This window comes from Pithys albifrons, chromosome 10 (assembly GCF_047495875.1).
Source record: "Pithys albifrons albifrons isolate INPA30051 chromosome 10, PitAlb_v1, whole genome shotgun sequence".
NCBI lineage: Eukaryota > Metazoa > Chordata > Aves > Passeriformes > Thamnophilidae > Pithys > Pithys albifrons.
Window position 1 is genome coordinate 15,386,918 of NC_092467.1, and position 15,403 is coordinate 15,402,320.

Below are 15,403 nucleotides of genomic sequence, written 5' to 3' on the forward strand. Positions count from 1 at the left end.
CTGCTGGGAACTTCCAAAGCTACTGTATTGCTTGAAGCTTAACACCAGGCTTCTTGAAGAAGGCATTAAGTTTGGCTCTCACCCCTCAGTCTAGTGAACCGTTTTGGTGTTTGACAGGACTGAGCCCTCTGGACTCCAAGGACTTATGAAGTCATAATAATACATGTGTCTTCTGGCATTGGTAAAGAATTTTTTACTTCCTAAGAAAAAATAAACAGTCGAACAAATAAAGAGGTATATTATCTCTCATCAGTTTATCATCAGACTGCTATTCTCAGTAGACAAGGGCAGCTCTACTTATCTATGCTGATCAGGGAGGGGCATTTGAGTGATGTATGTTCTGCTTCTCCTTCATGTTGTGTTTTGTCTATTGGACTTCTTTGACTGCAGTCCCTGATAGTCTGAAATAGTCAGAGGTTTTATTTTTTAAAAAGAAAATATAATAAAGCCAAATTCTTGGTTTTAAGGCAAGAAACAGTTCAGCGACTTTCACATCATATAATTATTTCATTGTTTATATCTTTATATAGTAGGAAATTTTTCCCCTAATTAATGAGATTTGAAAGAGTAGTTTTCAACACAGAGTAGCATGTCATTTTCACAATGTATTTTTCTCTCTGTCTTTAATTTTTATATTTCACTCCCCTGCCTGAGGTCCAGATAAATGGACTTTGTTTATTTAATCTCATTATTTTGCAGCAAGGTAAATGATAGCCGCATCTAGCATCTGGTAGCAGCTGTAATGCTTCTATCAAGAGAGTACCATATCAGCAGTTTCCGCAGCTACCGGTGCTTAACTAGTGGAATTACAGGTCCCAATGTGTCAAAGCATGTGGTAGATGCTTATCATTTAGTATGTGAGCTGTCCTTCAAATACATGCTGATTTGGACCTCAGCTTCTTTTAAATATGGTAGTATTTATCAGACAACATTCTGCAAATTCCCACTACTACTTACAGCTCTTTTAAAATTTGGGATTAAATTTCCTTTATTTCAACCTTTTAAAAACTCCTTCTCCGCAAATCTCTAAAATGGAATTTATTATCTTCCTGCGGTACTCATATGAAAATGCAATAAAATACAGATTGTAGGACTGTAGGTCAAATTGAGTGTTCATTTGCGCTTTTTTAATTTGCCTTTTTTTTAATAGCTTGGCTCTTTTCTGTTGTTGAGGGTTTTTTGTTTGTTTGGCATTTTTTGTTTGGTGTTTTGGTGTTGGTGTTTTTTTTGCTTTAATCTGGAAGGTTGTTTCCCATTTCACTAGGCAGTAGGATTGCTACTAAAAGCAAATCACATTGTATTCCAGAGCAACAGCTTTTGTTACAGAGGGGGGGGGAAACTTCTGAATTGTTGATCAAAAAATGTCAGGGGGAATGGATGCACCTTATGTTGTGCTTGTTCCATATACTGCAGACTAATTAAAAAAATGCTGCGATGAATGGTGACACCTCAGTCAGCTCTCTGATCATCATTACAGACATTTATTTACTCTCATCAGAAGCACTCCCAAAATGTTTTTAAATTCATTTGGATGAATTATAAATGAATGGAATACTTTTGCAATCATAGCAATTTATCACTAATTTACTAATCACCAGATGTAAGTAATGACTCATATTATGAATATCAAGTTCAGCTAGTACTAAAAAGTACCTATGTTCCATAATAAATTCTAGGTCTCATTGCCATCTCTGCCAGACTTCATGAAATCACATGCTGGATTTCTTTGGGCTGAATGAAGGCCTTGCTGATTATCTGTTGTGCTGAAATCTGAAATAAACTGTCGTTTGCTCCCTTTCCTCTACTGACCATTGTACAGAGACAGTCATTTAAGTGAGGAGAAGGCTAATTTAATAAGACTGAAGAAACAAACAATTATATTCTGAAAATATTATTTTGTGGAACTCTTTGCTTCAAGATATCATTAAGGTCAGGATCTATAAGGTTTTCAAAGTCATTGAATGCAAATTCTATGACTTATATTGGGGTTAAAAGAGTATAAACCTTCATGCCTCAAGGCAGATGTCAGGTTTTAACTCATGCAGATTGGGAAGAAATTTCTCTTTAGTCACATTATTATCAGGGCCTGTATTATTTCACCTTGCTAAAAAACAACTACCTCATCACAGTGATATTCTGGAGCAGCTGTGTCAGCTATATTGCCTGAAAGCAATATAGCAAGTCTGATGCTTCCGTCTAGCCTCAGTTTCAAAAATGAATATTTGAAGAATTTCATAAACTACTGTTTTTCTACGGGATTGTTTTCAGTGGTTTTGGCTGTGCAATGTATATTTTGGCCTGTATGCCTTCCAAAAGGCTTTATAAATAAATCCACCAGAGCATGGTTGCCATTTTTTTTAAGCATTTCTGTAAGACTGGACCATTAATTCCATCAAAATATTTGCTCTTTGGACACTTGGCAGTCATTATCTTTCAGAGAATCATTCTGTTCCTTTCAGACACATTGCAACCAATCTACTTCAAATGATGGCAAATAGTCATTAGTGTCCTATAGAAAGTTCCTGTTCAACTCCAGCTCCTTTCTATGATCTGTTCTGTTGTGATCTTAGAATTCTTTAAGACAGTTTTAGTAAGATTTCAAATTTTTATCACTCAGCCTCTAGTTTTCATGAAAACACACTGACCCTGAGATTAGCTCAGTTGGTTAAAACTTGGTTGAAATAATGCCAAGGTCTCATGGGTTCAATCCCCTATGTGGGCCATTGACTTAAGAAGTTGGACTCGATGATCTTTGTGGGTCCCTTCCAACTCAGAATAGTCTGTGATTCTGTGATAGTGCATCTTGGGTTTGGCTGTCCATTTACGCACCTAAAAGTTTAGCTGCTGTTACCTAATACAGTAGCAAGGTGGGAAAAAAAAAAAAAGACCTGACAGCCACAGCCACAGTTGCCTGGGAGTGATGCGACCCTCCCTTCCAGTAATGTATGTTGTCCAATGATGACATCAAATTATCCTAAAAGTTCATTAAATTAAGTAGAAATTTTAATATTACCTAGCGAAATCCCAACTAGCTTAAAAAATAAGTAACTGAAAGTGTCACCTATCTACGCTATCCATCATTTCATGAGCAGCATCTGCATCCATATTTTAATTACTTGCATACCATCAATAGGATGTAGCCAAAAAGATGCATTGCAGACACAAGGTATTGGGCTTTTAATCAGGATTCCTGTAAATATAGCAGGGAGTTGTCTGACTCAACCTTTACATAGCATTTGAAATGCAAGCTCCAGCCTTGAAGATGCTACCATAAATGAATATTCTTTTGAGCTTTTGACTATTATGTTAATAGTTAAAGGAGGCTTACATAAAGGATTATCTGAATTTACAAACATCCAGAGGGGAAGCAAAATAAAATACAAAATTTCAAGTGTAGCGACATAGCAGTTTTAAACAACTTCTAGTTGAGCATAAATAAATGAGGTGTTTGCTTTTACTTGGACATGTGCCTTTATGTTCAAAAAATCAACCTGATTCTTTTTGTAGAAACATATATCTCTTTGTTTACAGTGTACTATATGGTAAAGTATTGTTTTCTGTCTCAGACATTGTTATTCTTTGTTTGAGCATCAGCTAAAATGTTCAAGCTAGCTTTGCAATGTTTATCCAAATGTTTCTGCCATTTTCTGTATTTCATCCAAAGGCATAATGCTCTACAAGTATTGATAACACTTGAAGCCCACTTAGTGTCAGTTTATAAATGAATATAACCTCTGCATCTCAGAATTAGATGTTAGTTTCTGATGTTCCTACCATGAGGGATGTGCAAGTTACATCAGGGTCTGTTCTTACGTTGCTAACAAAATGTTCTGGTTTTCTGTAGGAAACGCTATTAGGCCCATTGCCCTCCGTGCAGTGTCTGCCATAGCCCGTGCTCTCCCGGGATTTCCCATCTTAGCAACTGGAGGCATCGATTCTGCTGAAGCTGGGCTTCAGTTTCTGCACAGTGGCGCTTCTGTTTTACAGGTACCTCTTCTTTCTTTGAAACGTTAAAATTGAAATAACTATAATTAAAATCATAATGTATCTTTCTTTCAAACATTCAGATAGTGGGGGGTTTCCTACCATCAAAAGGAATTTTCATGTTTTTAATTTCATGCTTTGTGCTAAGAGACATTCGTTGCACATGTAGGAGGCAGAGGAGGAGTTGCCAAAAGAAGACTCTGGGTGTTGCAATACCAATCTGGCAAAAGGCTGGCCATGAGTTTGTTACCACTTTTTGTCTCTGACTTCCACAATTTAAAATTTAAATCTCTCCCTTGTCATATGAACAAGGTTGATGCAGAGTTAAGCTTGAGTTATCTGTTTTTTCTTTATTCTCAGGCTTTGTTTTCTGCAGAGCCTTCTCAAGTGGAGAGGGCTTTCAAAGAGTACTACTTTGGTCTCACAGGGAGCCCATTTAAAGTAACTCTTGTTTATCCAGGCATCTGTGTCCCTTAAGCATGTTTATTGAAACAAGAGGTTTCATACACAGAGCTGTATGTTTTGCATACAGTGCTGGCATTGCACTGGAGTGAGGTGTCAAGCTGCATGCAGTAGTGGAGGCTGTTTCAATTGGCTGATGGGTTGTTTGGAGGTCCTGGCCAGACTGGCATGGGTAATTAGTCCGTGTCATGGAAGGAAGCCTTGGTGACATGGTATTATGGACAGCAGAAAAATGGCTGGAAATCAGCCCCTTACCTGCTCTGTTAGGCATGTCAGGGCACCATTGCTGCATATATGTTAGAATGGCTGAGGAGCAGGTGGTCTTTATATTATATTATTCTGTTACATATTATTGTTACATTCTGGTAGATGTTCAGCCCCTTTATCTGTACATCCCACCATAGACAACAGCAGCTGTGGATCCTGTGAATATGAGCTTTGTGTCACTCCATGGGATGACTGGAGTGTTTTCATTCCCAAAATTCACTTTGACACTGAAATCAGATTCAGCGTGACCATCCTTTTTACCAAGCTACAGTGACTGCTGAGATTAGTCATTTGTTTGCTATGTTTCACAAAAAAAAAAAAACCAACCCAAAAACAAACCAAAAAAACCCCCCACAACACGCTAACTCAGTGTTTTGATTTGGTTGGGCTTTTTAATGCACACCAAAATTAGCATCTCTGGGAGCAGAAGTAGAAGGCTGCTGCTTTTTTATAGACTTGTTGTGTTCTTTGGATTTATGAATACCATTTACTTTTTTTTTAGTTTGTATTAAAGTGCTTCAAACTCTTTTTTTTTTTTTTTGCAAGGACAGGCAAAAGATCTTCCCTTTTTACACAATGGTCTGAGAGGTTCTTCCATACAAATACTAAGTAATGGTGCAAATTACAGAGCAGGATTTGTCTACAAAAAAAGTAGGATTGGCAAGGAAATGGTTTTAGTGCTCTAGGTGCATTTGATTTTTATTGTTAAAGAGCTGCAGTTTTGATGGCTTTGTCTGTAACAATGTTACATGATCTGAACTACACACAGTAGCATGATTCTCTGTTCTATGTTATGTCTCTGTGAATGACTAAAAGTCAAGGCTTTTAATGTCACATTCATTTTTTCTTTATATAACTGTCTAGCTGTTTATTTTCTAGTATGTCTTTTCAATTTGAAGCAATGGTAATGGGAAATTCTGAAATTATAATTTAACACAGGCATCCCAGTCAGTGCCCAAGAGAAAGAATATTTAATTTACAAAACATTAATTATTGTTTTCTTTTTAATAATAATCAAATTCTCTGAAACTGGCTTCCAGAAATTACTTGGATCTATGTTGATCTTCTGCCCTGTAGAGAACAATTTCTCTTTTCAATCGATTTTTCTCAGAGATGTTGAAAAACTCTTTTCTTGTCCTTAGATTTCACCAGTTTAACTTAAATTGTCTCTAGAACTGATTTTAAAATCCATGGGATCAAAAATACCCTCAGTGGCTTCTTTCTGTTTCACTAATGTAGAGAAGTCCGTTAAACTAATCTAAGATAAATGGATTCTAAAGTGACTGTATAGGTAAGGGTCTGAACTAGTTCAATTGCATTTATTTTAAAATAAGCCTTTAGTAAACTTCATGCAAGACTGTGAATACAGGCACTAAGTCTTTCCTTCATGTTAGGAAGGACATATGAAAGGGATAAGGAAATGTGTAATCTCTATAGCCAGTCTTAGAAGAAATGCACTTGACAGTGACTAGACTGAAACTTTTATTTGCTTCTCAGACAAGACACACTTTGATAGATGGAAGAAGACAGCCTTACCTTCACTGGTCATCTTTAGAACCCATTTAGGGTTATGAGAATCATTGCTGTTGTTTTCCATCTTAACAAGGCCGTACGAATAGCCAGCTAACATACTTTTCAATGAATCCCAATCTCCCTCACATATCCTTGGATATCAAATGCCCAGGTTGTTTCTTCAACAGTCACAACCTCTGTTGCTTACACCTTTGACAGTTCACTTCTGCTTTCTCAGTCCCAAAATACAGAGCAAGTACTGAATTTGTATATAGCATCAAATAAAGTGGTTAAATGAATGATTCACTAATTAAGATTCACTGCATAGCAAGTTCCTGAGTTAAGTAGGTAGAAGTATGGGAGGAATTATATGTGTCCCATAGCCTTATCATATGCTTTGGACACTGTTGGAGGTGGTTTTGTTTAGGCACTTGGACTGACACAATACTGCACACTTTGTGATCTGACTTCATGTTTCCAAAACCACAAGGACACCTTATGGCTGATCCAGAGGCAGAAAGCAAGCAGCCTGGACATTTGTGGTGCTGGAGTGAGCTCTGTGCTCAACTGTGCCAAATAAGCAGTGGGCTTAAAACTGGGGAATGCATAGTGCCACTGCTATCACCACCCTGTTACACAGAATTCCTGGGGAGCAGTATTTTAAAAAGGTAGGGAATGTCAGATCATTCAGCATTAAACACAGTCTTATACTACTAAGTAGCACAGACCATATTGATCCACCCACAGAGCCCAGCTAGAGAGCCTGGGAGAGCAGCCCTTGCTTGGTCACTGGGCTTCTCTTCACTGTGGCTCAACAACAGTGCTGTGTCTTCTCTGTCATGGGAGGGTGACATTCATAGGCTATGATAATAAGAAGGCTTTGTGTGAGTTGACTTAATTGCAATGTGGCATATCTGTTAGAGGAAAGGTTTATGAATAATAAATGTTCTTCCATTAAAAGCAAGATCAGGTTTTCCTCTGCAGCTATTTGACCTACAATCAGTTCTCCATTATTTTTCCAATTGCTTTTACTTTTAAAACAGAGGGATTTATTTTCCATTTACAAAATCGTTGTACGTAGGAATGCAAGTCAGGAGGCAGGTGGTAAGCCATATTTTTCTATATGCTGTAGCCACCTCAAGTGCTATTAAGCAGATATATTAGGAAATGATTTGGAGAGAGAGTTTCCACATTCAAAATATGTTCTATCCCCTGCTTTAGAAGATGGAAGGCAACATCTTAGTATTGTTACTTGCAAAAGACTTCTGTGTAAGGAAGATTGCAGGAGATACAGAAAATGAACTGGATCATTGTAGTGAGTAGTAGCTGGGATTAAAATTTTACACAGAATTTAATAGAGAATTCTTCCCCTTTATGGAGTTCAGAAACACTTGCAAAAAGACCCCGGTTGCTTTTTAATTTCTATTAAAAATGCTGAAAATTTTCAATCCTTCTTCAGCTGATTCCATAGCACTACACTTTTTTTAACATATCCAAATCCACCAATCTCTTTTCAGTACAGGTATGAAATAAAATTAAAAAAAAAAAAAAAAAAAAAACAAAAAACATTTTATTTATGGATATAATCCTGCACTCTCTCCATACCAAAAGCTCCAGAAATGTCTGACTGCATCTCTCTGAGGTACAGGTTATTACTACAGGCTTATACTGAGTCTGAAGTATTTTATTTTTTATTTAAGCAAACTTTTTTAAAACATCCAATTTATAAAAATAAGAAGTATATCTGATTTTTTTGAATCTTCTGCATCATGTATGGGATTTACCATATCACACTGACGGTTCATTAGATTTTTGCAAGGCTTTGAAAGAGACATACATTTTTAAAGTCATCTTACCACAGGAAATTAAAATGGGAAACAATTATAGAAAATTCCAGCAGAAAGAGAAAATGCATTATGGAAAAAGCAATAAAAGAGTAAAAATATTAAAGTAAAAATCACTTCACAGTAGCCTGTATGATTCAATTGTAGATCAATATTGTGTAGTTAATGCATTAGCAGTAGAGCATTAATTTGCAATTACAGCAGGTGATCTGATCCTCTGTGTTCTGTCCATTGACATAAATGACCTTTTGTTGAAAGAGATTCTGTATTCATTATTTCTAGCAGATGTAACAAAAAAAAACGTAGAACAAAGGGATACTTTCTAAAGTATATTTGTTTCATGGTAGAGCCTTTTAGCATTATATTCTGGTATGGAATACTTTTGTTAATCTGGAATGTTGGTCATTGTCATGTAAAGAATGTGGGTTCCTTTTCAAACAAATTTCTTTTTCCACGAAGTATGGAGGTGACACATCCCATGTTGTAGACATGGATGTCTCTAAGGTTTGCAAGGCTTTCTACAAAGCAGCGATTCAAAATCCACCCCTATAATGCTGCTTCCCAGCAGGGCAGCCTGTAGCTTTGCCCAGAGCCCTGTTTCAGACCCACCTTCATCCACTTTATCTTCCATTTGTCCTGGGTGGGATGTAGTGCCTTGCAGTTCTATTCCTATGAGTGCTGTGCTCTTGTCCTCACTGTGTTGTATTCAGCTCATACTTGCTGCCTCCAGCCCTTGCACCATGACCCTCCTCACCTCTCAGGGAAGGGAAGAAGGTGGGAATGTACCCCACCTCAGAGGCAGAGCTGCCATGAAGCTGGATCTGCCCCATGCTCTTCTCTCCTGCCTGACACCGATTGTGTGTGAGAGCTGAGGAAGGACAAAACCATTCTGGAAGATGAGAGCCCATGACAGGAAAGCAACAGCGATGGGTTTGGCCTTTGTAAGATACACTCCCTCTCCAACATAGAACACAGTTAATTCTATGAGTCTGCTTGTGGATTTTTTAACATTTTCAAGGATCCTTCTTGTTGGTACCTTTTGAAGCCAGAGTCTCAAGGGATTCAGTACAGTTTGATTATTATTTTTTCTTCAGCAATCTTTTTACTGAAGCATTTAGCAAAGAGATTTTTACAGCAGCAGGATGGCCCTTTGTGTGTGAATAAACAGGTGTTTCCGTCACAAAATTGTGGGATTTCATCTATGAGAGAGCAGTTATTGTATTTGTGCAAATGTGAAACCCTGTAAGGAACTTTTCTGCATGACATAAAATGCGCTGGGTATCAGCAAATAAGACTCTGAAAATATAATCACTATGAAGCTACGTGGAGAAAAAAATACCTTTCCATAACCATTATGTCTTGTCTTAATGTTTAGATGCTACTATTTTCTCCCTCTCAATCTCAAAACAAAACCAAAAAAAAAAAAACCAAAAATCCATTAAGTAAATGTTTGCTGTAATAATTTGTCATATTCCCTGTCCCCACCCCCAACCCCCCCACCCCCCAATTTTTAATTTTCATTAGGACCCTGATGCAATTCGTTTATACCTTTTTTATGGCTACAGAACTGCAAGGTAGCGAGCTGGTTCTCCATGCACTTCGTTACAGGTCTTTTAAGCCCATCTCAGTGTCTGTTGAAGTCAGTGAAGACTCAGATATCTGAGCTAAGTGAGAACAAGATCAGGCAAAAAAAATCTCATCCAGGAATTATTTTTTGTGCCATATAATGGCATGCAGAGTGAAGAACTGTAAGAGATTCAAATCACGGGAGTGCAGAGCAGGGCAGTGATGGAGCTGTCCCTGTGATTTAAAATTCCAAGTTAATACTGATTACAATTGGGAAAAATATATTTTGTATTGCAGTGAATAGCTGTGATTTTTATTGTAGAGGAAGGACTCAGTCTTACCTTGTGTTCCATCTCAGCTTGATATGAGGAGAATGAAATCAGGTCAATTGTTGCAAGTCTTAAACAACCACTGGTGTGGCAGAACAAGCCTGTGCTTCTCCTGCCTGGACTTCCAAAGATCCCACCCTTCCTCTGCCCCCAGCCTGTCCTTACACCAGCGCTGGTGGAAACAGAGGCCAAAACCTTTGCTCTGTGTCAGGTGGAGAGTGCTCTAAGGGCAGATAAGCCCAGGAACAGGCACACTTTGGCACCAGACTGACACTGTGAAGTTCCTGGCGCAGGCTGTGGCTCAAGAGGTAGAACAAAATCTTTCTGTACAAAGCTGTCCATGACACAGAGAAGTTAAGGTGCTGGAGGTAATTCTTCCCTCACCATTTATATTGATGAGTGAACCATGGGTTGCTGGATGCAGTATGAGGCCACCCAAATGGTATCAGACAAGAGTCCAGAGATGACTCTTCACACCCAGAACAATTTTAAGGAAAAAAAAAGGCAACTTAAGGTAAAACCACTTCTCAGATGTAATTGAGATAAGTATAGTCTCCTGTAGAAATAGTAGGTTTTAGACTGTATTCCCAAAGAAACTTGATATGTGTTTGTATGTCCATTTGAGTACCTTGGTCACATTTGAGCTTTGTGGCCATTTCTACTGAAATTTGCCAGGAGATAGAAAGTATTTTGAGAAAACAAAGAAGTCAGGCAGAGGAGAGTGTAACTGCATTCCTTCACTGTAAGCACAAGCACACTATGAGCTCACTTTTATTAGACCTCTGAGCATCCACATGGGACAGCACTGTTAGGACTGTGTCAGCCACAGGAAAGGCTTTAATTGGCAGTCACACCTTATTAGATGTCAGAGAACCCAACCAGGAGACACAGAGCTGCTGGAAGCCAGGTATCATTAGCTCCACTGCTCACAGAGCCACTCACTGAAAAAAGTCTTCAATGGATGCAGCACTGAATGGGGTGGCCCTTCTCTGCAGAGCTGAAATTTGCAGAACATGCAGAAACAAAAGAGGGAACAAAGTGCTGTTTGAACATGTCGACATAAAATCCAAGGAAAAATGAATGTGAAATAGAGAAAAGACTTAGGACAGACATACTCAAGCATTCACTTCTGAAAACATTTCATTATTTTCTGATTTTTTTCCCCAGCCCAGTGCTAATTACAGAAACTCAACCTGTTCTCAACTGTCTGTCTTTGCTAATAAAAAAAAAGAAAGTAATTAGAGGACTGCCACACTTGCTTCATTACAGATGATTGGGTGGAAAATTGCTAATTGATAATGAGAATTTTCTGGAAGAATTCCTCTTAATGGAAATCCAAATTTGTCAAACAAAAACAATCTAAACTTTTTTTTATTATAGCTGTGTAAAAGGTCAAGTTAGAACAGGTTTTCATTATTGATTTTTACTTATATTGCCACTTTTAATGAAAAGTTGCAATATTCAAATCAGCACATTGTGAAGTTATAGACTAAATGCTAATAATGCCTTTTATTTTGTGCAATTTTGCAGTAGTTTTTTGTTTTATTTGAAGCTTCTTAGGGGATTTATCTATTAGTTTTCCTTTATTTCTGCTTATTTCACCAGCTAGTAAATGAAGCCTGCGTAGATAGGATTGCTATTTCATAAATTTGTAAGAATGAATTAAAGCTCATTCTTTAACAATTGCTATTTGTCATTCTTGTAATGAATTCTCATGCAAGGTAGGTTTAACTATCACTATATGGTAATATTTATTTACTCACAGTGAAGTCTTAATTGAGCATCAGCTCAAATGCTGTCCTATAGCAGTCGTTCCCAGGCTCTGCAGGGGATTTGTTCTTCTGGAGACTCTTGGTCTGCTTCTCTTTCTCCCTGTGCCTATATGTCTACCCTGCTTCCCTGGGTCTGGTGGCACAGGGACTTCAAGGATTGAGGTGACATGAATAATTGCTTTGCCAATATGTTTGCTTCATCTCTCCCAAGGATCCACAATATTGCTTGTATTTCCAAAACCCGGTACTCTGCTACACCTATTTTTAATAGGGCTTCACACTACTGATGTGGATTCCTGCTGCCACTATCTTATATGAACATTCACAGAGCTGTCCTCTGTGCAGATAAAAGCACATGGTGTGAATTGACATGGAGTGAGTTTTGTTTAAAGTTTACAAAATAAATGTAACATGGAGATGACTCTTCACAAGAGGCTTGGTTAATTGTTGATGAAATTGTAGACAAGTTGTTTTACACAGCTCAGGTTACTGCCAGACATGAAGCTAGCTCTGTTGTAGACAAGGTTCCCCATGTGTACCAGTGTGGAGGTGACTAGAAATTGAATCTGAAAGTCTACCCAGCTCTTTGTCAGATATTGAAAATATATAGAAGGACAGATAAGCACAGTGAAAAATGTTATTTCTTTTTTCCTTGCTGCCATCACCAGTAATTACTTAGGAAAATTCCTGTGGTGTGAGAGGTTTTTTGGTTTAGGGTTTTTTTTGGGGGGAGAGTGGTGTTAATGTTAGATGTATTGTAACTGCAGGGGGCTTATTTTCCAAAAAGAGAAAACATAAAACATTCAGGATTGCAAAGCTCTGACATTAGAAAAGTTTTTCTTGTAAACATTATTAGTCACACCAAGAAAATGCACATGCAAGAAATTTTCTTTTTTGTAACATAGCATCTCTGTTGAACTTTCTGTGCGACAGTACCTGGTAGTGAAAGGAAGAAAGGGAGAGTAAGCAGTGGAGGAGGCTGTGCTCAGGGAAGGCACAGTCCTGGAGCCCACACTGGCACAGGATTGCACTGCTGTGCAGCTCAGCTTGGGCTTGGTGCTGGGCTAGCTGCAGTTTGGTCACCCATCTGTTGGTTTTCCCAGTGGTAGAAAAGTGGCTTTTCTGCCCAGGACAGAGGGAGCAATCTGGCAATATGAGCGCTGATGCTTTTTTGAAGTTTTTTTCCTGCTACCACACAAGCCCCTGACACAGCTTGGTCTGGCTGATGTGGGGTCCTTTTATCCATGCAATTAGAACAGAAGAAACAGAGAAAGCATTTTTCTCAAGCTGGCATTTTAGAAGCTGGCAGTATGTTTAACAAAGGGCTTAACTTCCTTCAATATCCTGAGTTATGTTGTTGCTTTTCTTGCTCATATTTATTGTTTGGACAGAGATAGGTAAAACAATCCCTTAGGAAATGTGGAAGTAGGTTTTTATCTCAAACACAAAGGACTCAGAGGGTCAGAACTATTTTATTCACATGAATCTCACTCTTCAATGGACACAGTAGTAGCTGCACAAATTCTTACAGGCAAGCTGATAAAGGATGAAAGTAATTTTAGCTGAAATAAAATGTGAGAGTACTAGAGGAAAAGACTCACAAGGATTTGGGGTTAATCACTGCAGGACTGAATTGAGGTTCCAAAATGGAAAAAAATTTCTTTTCCATTTGATTTTGAGAGGCCTGCAGCTTTGAAAATCCTGGTCACAGAGGGATATCTCTCAGTAGATGGTTCTCATTAGAATTTGTTGAAAATTTCTTTGAGGAAACTGTTTTTCATTGACAAATTTCATTTAATCAAAATAGACCTGGGTTCAAGTCCCTGCTGTGTCTGATTCAGTGCCCTGGGATGAATGCTGAAGGTCTACCCTGGACCCATTATGCATTAATGAACCTGACTATTGCCAGTGATGAGGAAATAGTTATTCTTTCACAGGAAGTTTAAGCTTGGAAAGGTTTTCCAGTTTAAACTGATAATCAAAATTCAAAAAATGTGCAGAATTAACACTTTTTTATTGAAAAAAATATTATTTGGGTGAATCAAATCTCTGTTTCAGTTTTTCTGCAACATATTTTAGTTTTGACCTTTTAATTTCAATTAACTTGGATTGCAAAACAGACATTTTCAAGTTAAATGGAGCCATTGCATTCTATGTTGTCAAATAGCCCATATTGATAATTCTGGAACTCTTTTCCACACATTTTTCAGAAGACCATTATGTTCTGAAAAGTGTGCTCTCCTAGAACCATGCTCACTTCTGACAAATACACCTTTCCAAAAATGGGATAACAGACCAACTTCATTCTAGAGATGATGGTGTTCCTCTTGGCTAGCTCTCAGAAAACAAAATCTTAAAAACACTGCTAACTCCTGTGTGATGTTACTTGATTAACAAACTGCCAGATCACAGTGACTTAACTGATACCTGCTACAGAAATTTCTTTGGAGCTGAAGGATGCGGCTCATGGAAGTGGGTCGAGGATATCTACATCTACCTGACACAGCTGCTGATGCTGTACCAGCAGCTGCAGAACCACTGGGAGAGCTGAAGGATTTCATTTTCCACAACAGTATTTATAAGAGAGAGGCAAGACCTTTGGGTGTTAATAAATGAAGTATGAAGCGATATTCAACATATATTTAAAGATAGTTGTAGAGCCTCTATATGTGATTGAACTGTTTACACAGGGGAGTTGGTTCATCTGCTTTCAAAGCTATCTTTCATTTTGTAGATCTGCAGTACAATGATACAATTTGCTATAGATGGCTGATTATGAAGCTGTTTCCCACACTCCTCAATGCTCAAGGCAGGTGGAGTCCTATTTGTTTTCTTAGGAAAGATGATCATGATCAGCATTTTTATCAGTGTGTGTGCCCACCTACTGCATAAAGGTCCACTTTGTAGTTCCAAGAACTGACAGAATGCTTTAGTGAGATAGGGAAATATAACCATTCCTCTAGGGGTGGTTGACAGGGAAAAAACCCACAATTACCTCAGGGAGCCTTCTGAAAATTTATGATTTATTCTGCATTTCGCCTCTCAAAGACATGGGATATAAAATTGCATCATTCAGGGTCCCTTGATAAGAACCAGTTTCCCACTCCCAAACACCCATTTTAGCTATTTAGATCAAAGATATATTAATTGGCAGTGGAGAACTTAACGGGGAGAAAAATAGAGTTGAGTAGGCTAGGAATTAATGCATTGGATAACGTTCCTAAAGGATCCCTTATAGTGCTCTTATCTCCTGCCGTGCCATCATCTGATAAGTGGCTAATGGAGCCTCAACTTTTTTCTCCTCCTTCATCGCTGGCTACTGACAACTGCCCAGCATTGATGGAGTGGAATACATGAACACAATCTGTCTTGCAGCCCCCAAAATCAGGTACTTCAGGGTCTCTGTGCCATCACCTTGGTGCTGGGGAAGCCTCTCAATACAGCCTATCTCAGGAGGCTGCTGTGCCGTGGGGGTCTTTTCGCTGTTCTCCTTTTAACTCATTTTAAACTCTATTATTTACTGGCACTAGTCTATACTTTTGATTAGAGTGACAATTTATTTCAAGCTTGTGTGATGAACTCTCTTGAAGTATAACAAAATATCTGAATACTTTACTGACTTATGTGTCACTAGTAACCCCCCAGCTCTTTAGAACTTCAAGTCTAG

At 38.2% G+C, this 15,403-nt stretch overlaps 1 protein-coding gene across 2 annotated transcripts in view; it reads left to right on the forward strand.

Annotated features, from left to right (window-relative positions):
- DPYD (dihydropyrimidine dehydrogenase) overlaps positions 1-15,403 on the forward strand; it is a 343,167-nt gene that overhangs the window by 270,242 nt on the left and 57,522 nt on the right. For both annotated transcript variants that reach the window (XM_071565407.1, XM_071565408.1), the window contains one exon: positions 3,845-3,987. In XM_071565407.1, coding sequence (XP_071421508.1) covers positions 3,845-3,987 — 143 coding nt within the window. The remainder of the gene's footprint in view (positions 1-3,844; positions 3,988-15,403) is intronic.